Source organism: Arachis ipaensis, chromosome B10 (genome assembly GCF_000816755.2).
Source record: "Arachis ipaensis cultivar K30076 chromosome B10, Araip1.1, whole genome shotgun sequence".
Classification (NCBI taxonomy): Eukaryota; Viridiplantae; Streptophyta; class Magnoliopsida; order Fabales; family Fabaceae; genus Arachis; species Arachis ipaensis.
The window spans coordinates 3,632,140-3,650,579 of NC_029794.2; the positions used below are offsets into that span (position 1 = coordinate 3,632,140).

Here is an 18,440-nt window from a genome sequence, read left to right on the forward strand (position 1 = left end):
ATTTGTTGTCACCTTTTAATGAAGAAAATGGCGTGACATATTTCTCTTGATTACATGGGACCATTCATCTAAGACTTGCCCCATTTTTTCTTTAATTATATTCCTTCCCCTAAGAAGGTCCCAAAATTTGAGTTTGGTGAAGACTGGGCGATACGGTTCCACCAATTCATAGACTAATTGGGTTGAGACACAGGTAGAGGGGGAAAAAAAAAACAAACGGTGAATTATGTCACCTTTTAATTTTATTATGGAGGTTAGAATGGGGTAGGACCCCGTTATGAGGATCAGGTGTGCTTTACCAGAATGTGGTGTCAGCAAGTAAGAAATCGAACAGTGCGAGTGGGGCGAGGCTTATCGGGCAGTCCAACTTGTTCACTACAACACAGATCATGCGAGTTGTTGAGGGAAAATAAAAAAAAAAATCATTCATGCAGAACTTGGAGGGTCCGATAAGTTTCATGTAAATTTTTCCTCCATGCAAAACGAACCCTCTAATTTGCTTACAAAAAATTTTCAACAATGAAATAAGAAGATCCAATTTTTTAACACCAAATCTGAACAAAAGCTGTCCCACAAATTGGTCTACCACTTCTAACGTCCATAACTAAGCACAACATATTCACAGTTTCCATAACAAAAAAAAAATCAGCCAAATTATGTTCGTATTTTATACTTACCTTAAACTAAACATATAAGACCATATTGAATATATAAATTCCAAATAATTTTCAAACTCAAAGTTAGTGATATTTTGCCAAATACAGACCATGGAGTATTAACAACTTTTCTACCAAAAATTTTGTTGTGCATCTGATATCTTAGTTTCAAACATGGTCACGAATAAACAAATTGGCACTCGTATATCAAGTTTAGGTACGAAAATCTTTTAACTTTACAACAACGATTTTATGAATATATTTAATGAAGGCCCTAAAATTAAAATGGTGCCTAAATTCCATTCACTTAATAAAAGAATAACGTGAGGGAGGATCCTGTATCGTTCATAATTACATAAAAATGGGACAGCACTGTTCAATTGCATGTGCACTGTATTTTAAGATCACAGAGCTCTTGTATTAGTTTTTTCATTCATTCACTTTCTCTCTCTCTCTCCCTTCTTCTTTCTCTGTTTTCTCTCTGTCTCCAAACTCACAAACAGAAACTCAGTTATAAAAGGAACCAAATCCCCCAACCACTTTTTTCTCAACTCTCTCTTTTGTTCTCTCCTCTGATCTCAGTTTTTCTCTCCCCCTTAACGAACCAACCATGCATACTCCTCCTCCTCCATCATCATCTTCTTCTTCTTCTAATTCTATTTGGGTATTGTCTAGCATAAAGCTTCAATTCTTTGCACGAATCAGAAGGTTCCTCCAATCAAAAGCGACACGAAAGCGCCGAAACCAACCAAGAAACAGAGCTGAGCAGAACAACAACGACAATAACAAGGTCGAAAAAGTTGTTGAAACGGTTCAAGTCATGGAGAAGCATGAGGAGGAGAAGGAAGAAGAGGAGGACTCTGCTATCATGTTGCAGAGGACAGTGAAGAAGCTTCACTTTGGAAGCTGGGAAGAGAAGGAGGTGGCAGCCAAGGATATTGGAAATTTGGCAAAAGAAGATTTGAAGGTTAGAAAGTTGATAACAGAACTCGGTGTGGTGCCTGTGTTGGTCTCTATGGTGGCTTCCGACGTGGCCACCCGTCGCAGAGCGGCGTTGGTGGCGTTGATCCACCTTGCTGATGGAACTTACACGTAAGTTTTTTTTTATCTCTGTTTCTTAAATGTTTCATATTTCATTACGAAAATGTTTAGTAACCAAAGAAAATTAGCCAAAAACAATCATAACTTGCCTTATTTAGCATTTATTAATTGTTACGATAATTAATAAATGCTAAATAAGACAAGTTCTGGCGGTATTTTTTGTCTTCCTAACATTACCTGTGATCAGTTCATCTTTGAGTGCTTATGGTTGCTTATTCATTATTTCATTTCATAGGTTCTTTGGATCATATTATTGGTTAATTGAGTGTCCATGAGTTTTAGGGTCTAATGAATTGTTAGGTATGGCTACCATACTCGTAGCTATCATAGATAGTAAAATCTGTTAAGTTGAGATTAGTGGTAGAGAATGATAGAGAAATTTTGAATCACTTAAATCTATTGATACTCTAAAAATGCAAAGTTATTGAATTTGTGGGCAAGGTTAAGGTCCACTAACTTGTAATCAGTGCGTGAACTAATAGTATTAGAATATATATATTTTTTCATTCCCCTAATTAAATTGTTTGAATCATACTTTAAAATAAAAAATGTGAGAGTGGAGCAATAGTAGCTTGTGAGTAACCGCATATTTTGACTTCTAGAGAGCATAGACAAGGACTGATGAATCACAAAGTGGTTATTGGCCTTGGCGGGTAAGGCTCATGACTCCACAGTTACCACAGCCACCTTGGTTTTAAGAGAAAGTTTAGGGGACAGCAATTTGGAAAAGTTCAGTGGCCAGCAATTTTTGTGTTTTTTAGCCAGCACTTAACCATCAAAACAAAAGTGAGTAATCTTCCACTATTAGATGTAATCTCACACCATTAAAAACATTATTGATGGCCAATTGATGGTTACAAAACACCAAAATTGCTGGCCCCTAGCATTCTTCCAGCAATTTTTTTGTTTTGTAGCCAACACTTAACCATCAAAAGAAAAGTGAATGAAATTGAATGTAATCCCACACCATTAAAAATACTATTAGTGGCCAATTAATAATTACAAAACACAAAAGTTACTGGCCCTTACCACTCTTCATTCAATATTAGAGGGAAAAAATTTGTTGATAAAAAGAAAGGAAAATTAACATCTCAATTGGAAGAGACTAGAGAGTTTGGTGCAGTACCTCGCATTCAGAGCTACGTTTTCCTATACAGGCTGTTAGTAATATGGAAGTTATACAAAAATAAATGTATTCGGATCCATGGCATTAAATCTGAGATTAGAATTTAGCCAATATTTTCGGATCAAATTTCCCAAAAGCCCACTAGCACATCACCATGCTGTAGTTGGTAATAATTAATAAATTTAAAAAAATGGCCAAAATGTGCGCTGAGTTGCTTGGTTGTGGAATGAGCTACTAGGGGACAAATTTCATATTGAAGCGACATTGCTGTCGTAAAAATTCATAAATAATTTATTAAAATATAGCGTAGTTGATCAGATTCCTTTATTATCTTTCGAACAACTCATGTCTTTTTGTTGACCTACATTTTCCAACACATATATTAGTTTGAGATCCTGGTTGACTTCAATAATAATATGTAATAAGGTACCTTTTTTATTTAGTTGGTTTGGCATTGTTATTGTTTTGTACTATAATCGCATCACTCCCATCGATCAAAGGAAGAAAAAATGGACCGGAGAAGGTGGGAAGGTGATGATGCATAGCTTAGAGATCGATGTTGACTTGTTCATGCTGACTTTGTAGAATAACTGCTATCAAAGTATTCGATTCTAACCTAACTTTGACCTCGTTGAAGCATGTTTCTTTCAAAAACGTCTTTTGCATACTAAAAGATTGTCTAGATACACATGTTTCAAATACCATGATAGAGAACGAAGAATTACTACAATTAATAATTCATAATGATAATTTTTTCTCTGACATGTCTTTTGTTTCTTTCTTCAGGAACAAGGCTATGATAGTGGAGGCAGGAATATTATCCAAGCTGCCAAACACAGTTGACAATGTAGATGAATCAACAATCAATGAATTTTCTGAGTTGCTGTTATCGTTGTCTTCACTAGCAAACACCCAATTCCATTTTCCTTCATTGGACTTTCTACCATCACTAAGACACATTCTTGAGTCAAACTCATCAAGCTTAGACACAAAAACATCATGTTTGGGTGCCCTATACAACTTTTCAAGCGTGTTAGAGAACGCGGGAGCTTTGGTTTCATGTGGGATTGTTCCTATTTTATTAGAACTATCCTCAAGAAAAGAAACTTCAGAGAAAGCATTGGCAAGTCTAGGGAACTTGTTAGTGAGCATGATGGGGAAGAAAGCAATAGAGAATAGTTGTTTAGTGCCAAAGAACTTCATTGAGATCTTGTCATGGGAAGACAAACCGAAATGCCAAGAGTTATCGGTTTATATATTGATGATCCTAGCGCATCAAAGTTCAAGTCAAAGGGAGAAAATGGCACAGGCTGGCATTGTTCCTGTGCTTCTTGAAGTGGTTCTGTTGGGAAGCTCTTTGGCTCAGAAGAGAGCATTGAAGCTATTGCAATGGTTCAAGGATGAGAGGCAAACCAAGATGGGGCCACATTCGGGGCCACAAACACCGAGGTTTGCATCGATGGGGTCACCGGTGAATCAAAGAGAAGCAACGGAAGGGAAGAAGATGATGAAGAGTTTGGTTAAACAAAGCTTGCATAGGAACATGGAGATTATTACTCACAGGGCTAATGCTGCTGGAGACTCTTCTAGATTTAAGTCATTGGTTATTAGCACTAGTTCTAAGAGTTTGCCTTATTAATTTTCATATTTTTCAATTTTCTCTTTCGTGCTAATAATGTTGAGGTACATGTTAGATACTCCTACAACATTTGTATATGTCCACAAATATAAATGGAAATCAAACAATGTCTTTTTTCAATTTGTCTTCTGATAACAAAATGCAAATTTCACTTCAAAGTCTTAAGTCACAAATTATTTCAATTATTTCTATAACCTGTTTATGTAAAATGTTAGTAATGATCTCCTCCCAATATTTTGAAAACAATTTTTAGAGAGTAAATTTCATAGTGATCTTTAAAATTTAGGTCATTATTCAATTTAGTGTTCGAAATTCAATCTAAAATACTAATAAAAAAATTAAAATATGAAAAACAAAATTAAATAATAGTGTAAATATCAAAAATTACTACAAGAATTTATTCAACTTTTTACACGTAAAAATAGCAAAATTTCATCTCAAGAGTCCATCTCTTGGATTCAGAACAAAAAATGTAAATTATACTCTCTCTTCACCCATAGAACTAATTTGTGTTATATTATTTAATATTTTTATGCGAGACAAATATATAATTGGACTAGAGAGTTGCCAACCAACTATAGTTCAAATGGCATAATTTTCCATAGGTTCGAATCTCCCTAAAAAAAATTGGACTAAAGAAAACCATAATAGTCATTTTTTCTTCGCGTTTCTTCTCCTCCTCCTCTTCTTCCTTCTTCTTCTCATTTTTATTTGTGTTTTTCCTCCTTCTTCTTTTGATTTTGTAACATTATATATATATTTTTTTCTTTGTTTGATTTTTTCCTCCCAAAAAGAATTATGAAAATATGAAATAAGAAGATGAAGAAGAAGAAATAGCAGAAGATGAGGAGGAGGAAAATGAAGAGTTCTGAATTATGCAAAACTTATCAGAATAAAAATACACCCAAATATCTTCGTTTTACACCCAAATTTGCTGCAAATACAGAAATGAGTTATGCTACGTGCACACTAAAATCAGCCACCAAAATATACTAGAATACAAGTATACATTGAAAATAAATTAACGCACACATGTATTTATACACAAATACATTGGTGGCTAATTTTCGTGGCTGATTTTAGTGTACAAATAGCATTTTTGTACAGAAAAATATTTTCTCTAATGCTGCATTTTTTTCTTCTTTTTCTTATTTCTTTCTTTCTTTTAGTTAAATGAATGTAAATTCATCCTCTTCCAAGGAATTTTACAGCATTATGTGTTTTTTCTTCTTCTTTTTTTGATTTTTTTGTTTTTATTCTTGTTAAGATAGTAAAACAAGAAGAAACTTGAGAAGGTAAAACAAAAAGGAAAAGATGAATAAAAGAAAAAAGAAGAAAAAGATAGTGATGATGATGAAAAAAAAGAACAGAAGATGAGGAGGAAGAAGAGGAAGAGTTTTAAGTTATGCAGAATTTATCAGAATAAAAATACATCCAAAATTCTCACAAATACATCCAAATATCTTCGTCTTACACCAAAATATCTTCGTGTTACACCCAAATTTGCTGCAAATACAGAAAAATGTTTCCTCTAATGCTACTTTTTTTCTTCTGAATTGAACCACACCTCAACCACTTGATTAGATTCAAAACAATGAAAATTTTTTCGACTTTCCTACTTCAAATCTAGCCGAGGGATTTGTCTTCTCGGTCAGAGATATTTTCAATTTCCATTTTCTCTCTATGCTACATGTAATCAATTGATTCTTAATTTCGTTTTCCTTTTTATTTGTACTCCGAACTCTTGGAGAAAAACCTGCAATTTTCGCATAATCCTTGTAGAATTTTGCAGCATTTTCAAGGGTGTTAAAGATCATCCCAACCTTGGATACAAACTGCTCATCAACACCACAGATTTGCTGCAAAATACACCCAAAATACACCATATTAAAACAAGCATAAACTATAGAATGCAAATACAACTATAAAACCATCATAAAAAATAACAAAAATCAGATTCATGAATCATTAATGAACAGAAACTAAAACAATTCAACTAAAACAATAAGACAATTCACCTTCAGTGAGATGAAAAGTCATAAACTGTAAATACACCCAAACTTTCCTGAAATATACCCAAATATTTTTTATTTACACCCCTGATATAAAATGCAGAAAATTCATCAGAACTAGTACATTAAATTCAATTCAAACAAGGAACAATGAACAGCAAATTTCACAAACAAAGTTCACGTATTATTCAGCTACACAATCATAAACTACTAACTATATTTAAATTCAGATTCAATTATTAATTGAAATTAAACCACACCTCACGAACTTCATTGAATTCAAATTCAAAATCTACTTCGCTCTGGTTCAACTGATAATTTAAAGTTGAATCATCCATTATTTTCAAAACGATTTTCAGAGCTTGATTTCAGAAATAATAGAAAACGAGAAAGAGAACATAGAGAGAAACGTATGTAAACAGCGAATGATAAGGAAAAGAGAAACAAACAAAAGAGATCGAAAAGAGAAGGTAAGAAAATTCAAAAAAGGAAACGAAATCATTTTGAAAAAGAAAGTTATATATTCGCTTTGATTGATTAGAGAATCTAATAAGAGACGCGTGAATTATAGGTGCCATAAGATGCGCGTTTTAGGGATTAGAGATTTTCTTGTATAATTTGTATAGTGAAAAGGGTGGTGATTAATTCTTAATTAAATTCTTAAATCTAAGGGCAAAGGTTGAAAAACGCAAAAACGCATCGGAACCGTTAGTTCAGTTTGGAGTGGGATCGGATCCGAAAGACAGTGTGACGCGATATCTGTAAAGTGTGAAGAAGACGCGCGAACAATGGCGGAAGCTTGGTTGGGTTTGGGTCCCACCTTCTCTAACTCCCTCCCTCTTCCCCTTCCCTCTTCCTCTTCTTCTCCTCCTTCAATGGCTTCCGTTCCCTCACCCCGCCACCGTCGCTGTTACTCCAACCCTGACCCTCCCCCTCCCCCTCCCCAGCCAGCTCTCCTCGTCTTCTCCGGCGGGACTGCCTTCAACGGCGTCGTCGAGGACCTCAAGACCTTCACTACCCGCGTCGCCCACGTTCTCCCCGTCTCCGATGACGGCGGAAGCACCGCCGAGATCGTTCGCGTCCTTGGTCTGTCTTCCCATCTTTTTGCGATTTTTATTTTCATTTTCTCCCGATTTGATTGGTTGAGTTGGTGTGCGTTTGTCAGGTGGTCCTGCTGTTGGAGACATACGTTCGAGGTGTCTGAGGTTGTCTGATCAGAGCACAGCTGAAGCTCTTGCAGTTCGGAATCTGCTTGGTCATCGTCTACCTCTTGATCCACTCAAAGCTAAATCTGAATGGTGCTTTCCTTTATGCCTAACAATGCCAATCTAGTTACTGAACTTTCTCTTTAACTTTATGTACATATATTGCCGCAGTGTGTGCGCTATATTAGTGGGGATTAAGATTATCCAAATTTTTTGCATACTTTTTTATGAGAACTATTTTGTAATGTGTGTTTTCTGCACTGCTGCTGGGACATGTATAGGTACTCCATTGTGGAAGGTGATCACACACTATGGAAAGGTGTTTCGAAACCTTACAGGGAGACTATTCGATCTTTTCTTGTTTATTTTCAGAGTCAGGTGATTCTTACAACTAGTTGTACTTCTTTTCTTTCTAATCCTGCTCATACTCATCAATTGCTAAACATTTCTTATATGAATATGGATGTTATAAAGTATGGTCTCCTTTTTTTATTACTTTTAATCGTTTGTTTCTGAGATTGGTTGTTGCTTCTTAAACTGTAGTCTAGTATTTTAGTGTCTGTAATTTTGGTTCAAAAGTCTCTCTTAAGTTGAGTATCATGTCTTCTTTTGCATTTTTAGACAAAATATATTATTATGCCCGTCATAGTAACAATCAATCACTATAATAATCGACACTACAGAAGAAAGAAAAAATATAACGTGCTTCAATATTGTATGCTTTTTTGGTGAGCTTCCTTGAAAGTTGGGCCTTCCATTTCGGTGTTTGCAGATTCTACGCCGGGCTGAAGAATCATTTTGTTTCAGCAATGGCAGGTCCTTTATTTTTACTTCAGCTAAATGTTTGTAGTAGTTTATTAAATTTTCTTGCCATTTTTCTCATCCTCCTACCTAACCAATAAAATTAATTGCTTTAGAATCTGATATGATATAATGCCTATGTAATTGGGGTAAATTTTTGGAAACTGGCAATTGCAATTGGTGTGTGAAAAAAAGAACAATTTAAACTGACTTTTATGAACCATGCAGCATCGGAAATTTCTTTTTTGCAGGCGCACGTATATTTTTTCGGTCCTTGGATGCTGCAATATTTTTGTTTTCACGTGTTTCAGATATTCCCCCTGAAAGCCTGGTTCTCCCTGTAATTTCCACCAACGACAGGCTTACCTTAGGGTGCGAATTATGGGTATGTTACATGTGTATTTAATCATGTAATTCTGCTTTGGTTTCATTGAGAGTAAATTCAGGTTCTGAGAGGAAAACTATTTCTTTGCTGTTCAAAGAAAATTCACAATTTGAATTGTTGTTTTGCTTTTTCTTACATTATGCTCTAATATCCATTTAGGATGGAACTATTATAAGGGGACAAAATGAAATTTCTCATCCAACCAGGGGAACGACAGAGCTGATTAACAAGGTATGTTTTTGTATGTATTGAGAGATTATGCTTATCAATACAGTATTTCTGCTCAAAATTTTACTGATCTGAGGTACATTGTCCGACTTAAATCTCTGGACTCTTATTGAAAGTAATATCAATGTAGGAAGGGTGTTTTTTAAGTTGTAATGATGTGGAATGTATGCTGATGCTGTAAACATGTCAATAAAGGCATCGAAAATATTAACTTACATGTTAGTTGAGTTTGAAACAAACAAGAGTACTTGGTTTAAATTTCAGAAAATATTTAATTTCAGAATTAGTCACTCTATTACTTTAATGCTTTCCTGATATAAAATCTAGTGAAGTTGTAGCTTCCAAACTAATTTTTTTTCTCTGTCATTCTCACTAACTGACATACTACAAAATTGTGATTGGTTGGTTGATCTAGTATGTAATATTGTAAAACTGTGTATCTTATATTTCTTGTATACTAAAGTTTTATCATTTTGTGGGTAGGATAGCTTTTCCACTCCAGCGCTTCCTTCAAAAATAAAACGTGTCTTCTACATGTCAAGTGAGGGGAAAAATTTGCTCCATGAGGTAAATCTGTTTTGGTGCTGTTTTTATTAGAATTGTTCTTCTGTTAGGAAAGAGAAAAAGAATATATTTGACAAAGTGCAACTTTTATTCATTTTTATAAGAAGTTTTTTTTAGGAAATGAATTTTGCTATTGATTTAATAATTTATGAGCAATTTATAATTATAACTTCCATTTGTCATGATATCTTTTCAATAGGTCTTTCCTTCACCTAATGCAACTGTATTAGAGCAGTTAAGTAATGTGGACTGCATTGTATATGCCATGGGTTCCCTTTTCACTTCAATCTGTCCCTCGTTGGTAAGATTCTTAGAAGTAGTTTGTAAAAAGTATGCTATTTCCTCTTCATGAAGCGACATTGCATAATCTTTTATTTTGTTTGAGACATTGCATAATTATGTGGATTAATCTATAATTTGGCTAGAATAAACATATCTTTCTTCTTTACACAGTTTAGTTCTCCTACTAGATGATCACTGATCAACAAGTTTTTCTAGGTCTTATTGGGAATTGGGGAGATTATTTCGTCAAGGTCTTGCCTCAAGGTACTTCTTGATCTTGTAATTATATATGTTTTCTTTGCCTATTAATGTTTAGTCTGATGAGCCTTGCATCCAGTTTGTATTTTAGGAATTTAGGCTTGATAAGATTGCTTTCAATTTGCAAGGAGAGCATTTGTTTCTCTTTTGGAAGAAACAAGCTATTAAGGTAGTCCGGCTCTTCTTGATTGCTGAGCAATAAGACAAAAAGGGTGATAAGTTTCTGTGCTTTGATATGGAAGTCCAGCCATAGTGCTATTAGTGGCGTGAATTTGTTCCAATGCATGAAATTCTAGCGGCGGTCTTTTGTTTTATTGAAATTTTATAGCAATATATGCATTCTTTTCCAAAATTCTACTCATTTTTATTTTTATTTCTTAAATGTTAGGTACTTATGTTAAATGGCACACCTGACCGGGAGACTAATGGGTTTTCGGCTTCTTGTTTTGTTACTGCCATCACGGATGCTCTAAATCGAACATATGGAGATCCTTGCAATCGGCTAAAGAATCCTGTGAGTGGAAATTCCTTCACAATTGAAGCTAGTTGGTGCCAAACAGAGATCTTTATTTTTATTCTGGTTCAAAATAAGTCTTTGATTAATTCACTAAAGAGTGCCAATTTCATTTTATTTGAATGCATGCTTTTTACCCTGTTGCAAGTGCCAAGTGGTATACTGTTAATAAACCCTTATCGCTCCATATGATGATTGCTATTGCAGAATGAATTGTCATATGTAGTTTACTCTCCCCTTGTTGTTGCTGCAATTATTATTGAAATTTTAAAGAAACTTTACATAAAAATCTATGAGTTAGGACTTCCACTTTGGTACTTACTAACTACTACTATAGATAGATTTGTTTAGCATTAGTTTTTATTATCACATGTTCGACATGATGGATGCCTGGAAAAGCTTGAGAAAAATATTTTTTCTCAGGTGTTTTGCTTCTTTCGAAGAAAAATGATGTATTTGATGTGTGTAGAATCTTACTTGAAATAAAAAATCAGTTACTTTTGAAACTGAAACCTAAAATTCACAGTACAATATGCATAATGTGATGACAAGATTTTTTCTGCCATTAATAATTTTATGCAGCCGAGTCAGTATATCAATACCATTTTGGTGCCAAGAAATAGTTCAGTTCCAGTTGATGTTGACCGATTGAATGCCCAAGGAATATTTGATGTGGTATGTATACCAACTTTGCTCGAGGCAAAATTGAGTGGATAATACAACCTATAATCTTTTTAATGCAATTTACTTTTATTTGAGATCCTCAAACAATTCTTATTTTGCAGATTGTTGTTGACTCCCTACGTGATTCCAAAGTGGGTATAATATATGACCCAAAGTCGTTGATAAGAGCTCTCGCTGACTTAATTGACAGATACATGAAGTCGAGAGTCAAGGAATTAATCGATGCTAGATGATATAACAAGGGGCTACAATTAACAATTTTTTTCCTCTGAAGGATTTCTAGGTAAAATTGCCTATTTATAATCATATATTGGAACAATTTTTCCTCCCATCCAAGGTACAGCAATTCGATGAAAACATGATATAATGTTTATTGCCATAAGTATTTGATTATGTAGGGATGATATAGTTTAAGATAAAAGAAAAAAAAGGAGGAGAAACATTAAAGAGTCTTGTATATTTACAGCAGTGCTGTGTATGTATGTCGCATACATTAATCTTATTTGATTATGGCAGATCTCAATTGAGTGTATCTTAAATGTTTGGAAGTTGAATGAAATCCAAATTAAAAGAATTCTCAAATCCTTCACCATAAATCATTTGAAACAACCGAGCAAAACAGTATATAATCCAATGTTGGAATATGAAAATAACTAAGAAACTTGACATAATAATCAAATCAAATAAAGACTGAACTAGAGATGATCTAACTAACACTACCAGGTTAGGCCAGGAGGTACTTGAACATATCTTGGTTGAATCCATACCCCTTTAATCTGACGAGCCAGAGCCACATGTTGCTGATCAGGCACAATGGTCTCACTGAGAATGACGCTATCATTTCTTAAGATATGAAGCCACGGTATTCCGAGGATCATGGTGCCACATATGGAAATGGACACAACATCATCCTCACCGCCCCCGAAGCCCAGCCTCTGACCCATCTTCAAGACTCCAAACATGTTTTTCCGTACGTGATATTCCAAGGCTTCCACGTCCTTGGAAGAACCATGGTTAACTATACGATAATTCGCCCATGACTTACTGCTTTTGTCAGCATTGAAGGTAACCAAGCCGTCATCCGCGTCCAAGAACTGAAACTTTTCCTCAGAAAAAGCAGCACCACTTACTGTGTTTAGCGTGGAACGACCACAACGATGGCAATGCTTGTGCCACTCCTTGTTCCCCCTTCGAAGCAAGTGCAGCTCCATTTCTACCTCACTCTTGCGGCTAACCACAACCACTACGCAATCTTGGCAAGTAGGGTCAGCGGAAAACGCAGCAACATGTTCGCTTAGGTCTGTGAAGGGACAATCTGGAAGGTCTATCTTGGCTCTTGAGAAAGGGCAGAAGAAAAACATTGCTCTTTCCCGCACAAGAAGCAACCATCCTAGGTACGATGCAAGGCAAGTGGCTCCGTCAAGTTCTGGAAAGTTGACGGTGTAGAGTCTTTCGGAGTTTGGAGATCCGAGTTTCAAGAAGGAACAGTGTGAGCCTTCACCGTTGCCATAGAGGAGAAACCAGAGCTCGCGGCCTGAAGGGTTGTATTCTGAGGGAGGGATGAGCCATTCTTTGCAAACACTGCGAAAACTCAGAAAGTCTATCAATTCTAAATAGCTTGCAATTCTTGATAGCAGGTCTCCAGGCAGATTACACCACTCTGCTACTTCCCATTCATCACTTTTACTTCGTTTCATCTCCTTACATTCCTCACTCTCTGACATCCTTCCTTCAACAAACATTCTATTATGTATCAGCCACTAACTAGTACATGCATGCAGGGAAATCATACTAATGATTAACAAAGGATCAATAACTAAATCAATGACTGGTTCATTTTAATATAACTATACTATGGTGATTACCATCATTATGATATTTTTTTACTAAAATGCTTTTTTTTTCTAAATATTACTTAAAAGAAGTATAACAAAAATTAAAAAAATGTAATTCTGTTTCTAATAACACTTGTACAGACATTAGTCAGTATAGCATAGTCATACTACAATTTGAGTAATGCTACATTACTAGAAAATATTACTATGGTTTGTCAGTACTTAGCCAACAATAATTTACATCTATATTTATATATATTTTACACACACAAAATATATAGTTTGCACTCATATTTACTAGAATTTTGCACACATAAATCAATACGACTTGCATTCACATTTTTTCAAAATTTACACTTATAAATGTATAAAATTTATTTATTAAATATAATTTAGTATTTATGTTGATTAAATAATGACAAAAAACATTAAAAAGTACTAATCCCTCTTGAAATCCACCAGTACTAAATTAAATATAATTTAGTATTTTGAGTGACCACGACCCAAAAACAATGATTATAATGTACATAATAGATGGATTGGATGGATCGATGTGTACATACTTCAGGATGAACAAGAAATAGAAGGGAAAATATATAACAAAGCATAGAAAAGAACATGGCTACGTGCAGAAAGAGAAACAAGATTGATAATATAAGAAACAATAATATATAATAATAATGGTTATGTTTACGGTTGCATTATCCATTGGCAGGCACTTACAGTATTCTTCAAAGAGTGAAGTGCGACGGGACTTATGAGAATGGAAGAAAGGAGAGAGTTGCACCTAATATTGTTTTGGTCATCAAAAGGAATTAAGATAACTGAAAACGCGATATTCTCTAAGTGTTCGTTTTAGCATGACATTTTTCTTTTCCTATATGAATAATGGGAATGGGATTTTCTCATTTTCATTTATAATAGCTTCATCAAGATTAATGTTACTTTTGATCTTTTTGCTTTTTAAAAACTTAAAATTTTGAAAATTGAAAATTTTTTTTCAGACTATCCAACTTGAATTGGTTCGTTTTTTAGGAATAAGTTCTTCTAGTACATACTACTATTATTTTGCATCCATAAAATTTGAATTTTAAACCTTATTTGAAACATACAAATATATTTAAATAACAAAAATGGTGTCAAAAGACTTCGAGATAGAAAAATCGAAATTTTATTTAAAATTAAAAAAATAAATTAAATACGTAAAATATAAAATATATATTAAAAGATATTTCTTCATGATTGATTATTTTCTTATTTTATACATTTTTTTGCTTTATTTTAAATTATTTTTTAAATGAGTATGAAATTATTCACTATATCATTTGGCTACATGAATTATCATTTGAGTCATATAAAAATAACAAGTTTCAAAAGTTTTAATATAACACTAATTGTTGTATTAGGTTATTAAATCATTCTCTCAGAGATGCAGTTATATCGCAAATTAGTTACCTGAAATGTAAACGGCCACTCACTCATTCATTAGTCATTATCTAACACTTGACTCACTAGTCATCATATATTTGGAACATAGAAGAAGAAAACAGTAGTGTTCACTATATATGATCGTCTAGTTGCCTTCACAAATTGGGGGACACAAGTCCCACAACTACAAAGTCATACTCCTAGATTAGATTATTAGTTAAGTTTATCCACATATATATATGGTCGTCTAGCTGCCAAGCACTGCATTGCTCAACAACCAAAGCTAGCAGATAATTAGTGCTCAACTTGAATTTTGTAATCATTGTGGCTTGAAATAAATAATACATTTATTCTTTTTAGTATTTGGATATATATAATGTAAACCAAGAAATCAAAATCACAAGGAAAAGCAGAAAATATTGTTTCGGATCCCTTTGGTAGTAGCATAGTCTAATGACAAATCTCTTATTTTTTTGAAAATATAGAAAAATATAAAATTGTGTTATCTTAAAGAGATTAACAAATAGACTTAGTACACAACTAAAAAATATAACACTAAAAAACTTAATTAGCTACATTGTGGAATGATAGTACTTATGAAATACGTACCAATCTCTTAATAATCTTTATACACTAACTACTGTGAACAAGTTAGTCACTGCATATTTACGGTAATACAAGTTTTAATTTGTTACAATATGTATGTAAACGCACAAGTTACATTTACAACAAACTTTTGGTTTGAATACAACCAAACTACCAAGCATACATATACGTGAATAAGTAGTTTCAATTTCTTAGCCTGAACGATCAAAGAACAGTTTAAACTTGATCTTTGTTCATTTGACCATGCATGTTCAGATTCCTCTAAAAAACACCATACAATCTTGAGCTTCTTTAGCTTATTTGATTAAACTTTGAACAACTTTAATAAATGATTTTTCTTCACTTATATGAAGCCATAATCTGCATGCATCAAATTGATTTTGATTTTCATCGCATAAACTAGAAGGTCAACTAATTATTGAGAATTTAATTATGGTTGACAATTTGTCAATATGCAACATTTGTTTATTTCTAATAATACTCATGCACATCAGCCGTCAATTTTTACGGGTTTTCCTTCTATATTTGATCAACTATATTATCTATACACAAAAAAAATATTAAATAAGTTATTTATATAAAATAATATTAAAAAATAAAATATATATTGCAAATAAATTAAATAATATATATTTATATACAAATATATAATAGTTAATTTTTTATATGGTGATAAATTTTTTTAAATTTGATTTTGAAAAAGAATTGTAGTGAATTAATCAATATTTATACACATATAATTAATGTAGTCATTGATTGAACGCATGACCTTCTAATTTGACTTTAGAGAGCTTTATCCTTATCAAAAAGAGAAAATGGACGGCTATAAATAAATAAACGAAAAACCACAATTAGTGAAGAAACAAAACAACAAATGGAGGTTTTTGTAGATAAAGTTGAAGGCAGCAGAAAAGGGCAAGAGGGTCCTTAGAGTGGGCCATTACTCGTGTGTTGGAGCATTAACCTAAACTAGGGCCCATTATGTGGGTTGCGTGGTTTAGTGGGTTTGTTAAGAACTGAACCCCATAAAAAATCAACTTACCTTTTTGGGCTTCAGTGGGTACCATGTTTTGTTGTTTAGTTTTTGGACACTATACCGCCGTGCTATTCACCTGATGGAGTGATGGACCATCATGGGGGGTGGCTCCCACGGTGGTTGGTGGCAATGCTGATCAAAGCTTTTTAACTGAAGTGGAACCCAGATACTCTTTTACTTTTCCTTCAATGTTAATACATGTCTTCATTAGTATTAACGAAACTTTTATTTTCTAGTGAATACTGTATAACTTACCTTAGGCATGTACGATAATTTAGGGATAAGAATTATTTGGATATAGAAAATGCTACTTGTACAATAAAATTCAGTATTTGGTCAATTTTTAATATTATTTAATTATTTTTTAATTAAAACATATTCTTATTTTGTAGGATATACATTTATAATTAAAATTAATTTAAATTTTAAAAACTAAAAGAGTAAAGTATCGTTTTTGTTCCTAATATTTGGGGTAAGTCCTATTTGTGTCCCTAACGTTTAAATCGTCCTATTTGTATCCTTAATGTTTATAAAAGTGATTCAATGTTATCCTACTATCAATTATACTAACAAATCAGATTATATTTTTCAATTATTCTCACTTGAATGTATTCATTCTCAATTAGGTCTCACTTGGATGTGTTCGATTTTAATATTATACCCACTATTTGTGTTTATATTCAATTATGTCCTTAGAAAAGTGAATTATGTAAATATTGTAGGAATTAGTTTCAACATTTGATGAGCTATTTTTCGGAGTAGATCATCGATTCTATCCCAAACATTTGTATTCTAACTTCAAAAAGAGATTTTTAAAACTCAAACTAAAGCGCTTATGATGTGTAATTGACGGCAAGATAACATTGAATCACTTTTACAAACGTTAGGGATACAAATAGGACGATTTAAACGTTAGGGACACAAATAGGATTTACCCCAAACGTTGGGAACAAAAACGATACTTTACTCAAACTAAAATTTCTATAACTTCCTACCCACCTTATAGTTAGTTATTATTTCCTTCTTTTACGTTTCCTTCTTTTACGTTTCTTCTCTCTGTAATATTTCCTTCTTTTACATTTTCTTCCTTCTTTTATTCTACTACAATATTCCAATTTGTATCTGTAGAAAAAAAAGAATTCAAAGTCAGTGCATTTAGAAAAAAATTAATCTCGTACTTATTGCACCTTTGATAAAATGCAGGATCTGTTTTATGACTTTCTAGTGATGAATGGTCGAATATAATTATATACACAAACTAAAATATTTTCTATTGTAGTTTTTTTTTTAATTGTAACACATCTAAAATTTTAAATTATACAAAAAATATTTTTAAAACACATCCAAAATCATAAATCTAAAATTTAAATTTAAACATTAAAAAATAATTGTAATACATCTAAAATTATTAAGTTAAACAGAAAATATTTTTGAAACACATCCAAAATCATAAATCTAAAATTTAAATTTAAATATTAAAAAACAATTGTAACACATCTAAAATTATAAAGTTATACAGAAAATATTTTTAAAATATTTCCAAAATACAGAAATTACACATGAAAAATAATTTAACATTCCAATATATATGAAAATCTTTCGGGCCATCTTATTTGATTTTTTATTTCAAAAAAATAAAAAACTCATACAGAATAATAAAAAAAAGTAATGGTGTTAGAGACCCATCCAAACTTTAGGTAAGTTTTCGGCGTGACGACGTTGATGCGAACGAACGGCAACGAGGAGGAGGAAGGCGGCGACGAAGATGAGTGTTAACGAAGGGTAATATGGCGTTGTGAATGAGCACCGAGAAGGAGGAAGGCAGCGTCGAGGATGAACGCAGAAGAGGAAGGTGACGCGGATGAACGACGGCGGAGGATGACTTCTCGATGTGCGCCTCTGAGGTTTTCCATGTGCACAGAGGATGACTTCTTTGAGTGTTTTGTATGGGTTTAGTTAATAATTAGATGGTTTAAAGTTTATTTTATAATTTTAAAATTAAAATTTTAAATTTTGAATAATTTTATTTTTAGATATGTATTTAAATTATAATATATTAATAATTAAATATATTAAATCT

The 18,440-nt window shown here is 33.1% G+C and overlaps 2 protein-coding genes and 1 long non-coding RNA gene across 4 annotated transcripts in view; 2 read left to right on the plus strand and 1 right to left on the minus strand.

Annotated features, from left to right (window-relative positions):
• LOC107621699 (U-box domain-containing protein 7) lies at positions 981-4,642 on the plus strand. The gene is made up of 2 exons (XM_016323718.2): positions 981-1,748; positions 3,670-4,642. The coding sequence occupies exons 1-2, from the start codon at positions 1,267-1,269 to the stop codon at positions 4,520-4,522; spliced, it is 1,335 nt and encodes a 444-aa protein (XP_016179204.1). The 5' UTR covers positions 981-1,266; the 3' UTR covers positions 4,523-4,642.
• Positions 6,835-18,440, minus strand: part of LOC110267470 — a 20,312-nt gene continuing 8,706 nt past the window's right edge. Inside the window, exons 2-3 of the long non-coding RNA XR_002355123.1 lie at positions 11,279-11,284; positions 6,835-6,845 (exon numbers count right to left, since the gene is read on the minus strand). This is a non-coding gene — a long non-coding RNA (uncharacterized LOC110267470). The remainder of the gene's footprint in view (positions 6,846-11,278; positions 11,285-18,440) is intronic.
• On the plus strand, positions 7,212-11,987 carry LOC107623348 (uncharacterized protein YNL011C). Of its 2 annotated transcripts, XM_021113092.1 has the most exons (13): positions 7,212-7,620; positions 7,700-7,832; positions 8,021-8,117; positions 8,512-8,555; positions 8,769-8,925; positions 9,085-9,156; positions 9,637-9,720; positions 9,917-10,018; positions 10,216-10,263; positions 10,349-10,426; positions 10,646-10,771; positions 11,354-11,446; positions 11,557-11,987. In XM_021113092.1, the coding sequence occupies exons 1-13, from the start codon at positions 7,323-7,325 to the stop codon at positions 11,686-11,688; spliced, it is 1,464 nt and encodes a 487-aa protein (XP_020968751.1). In that variant the 5' UTR covers positions 7,212-7,322; the 3' UTR covers positions 11,689-11,987. The 2 variants fall into 2 exon arrangements, with proteins under 2 accessions (XP_020968751.1, XP_016181052.1); XM_016325566.2 differs by lacking the exon at positions 10,349-10,426 and having other exon boundaries at positions 7,215-7,620.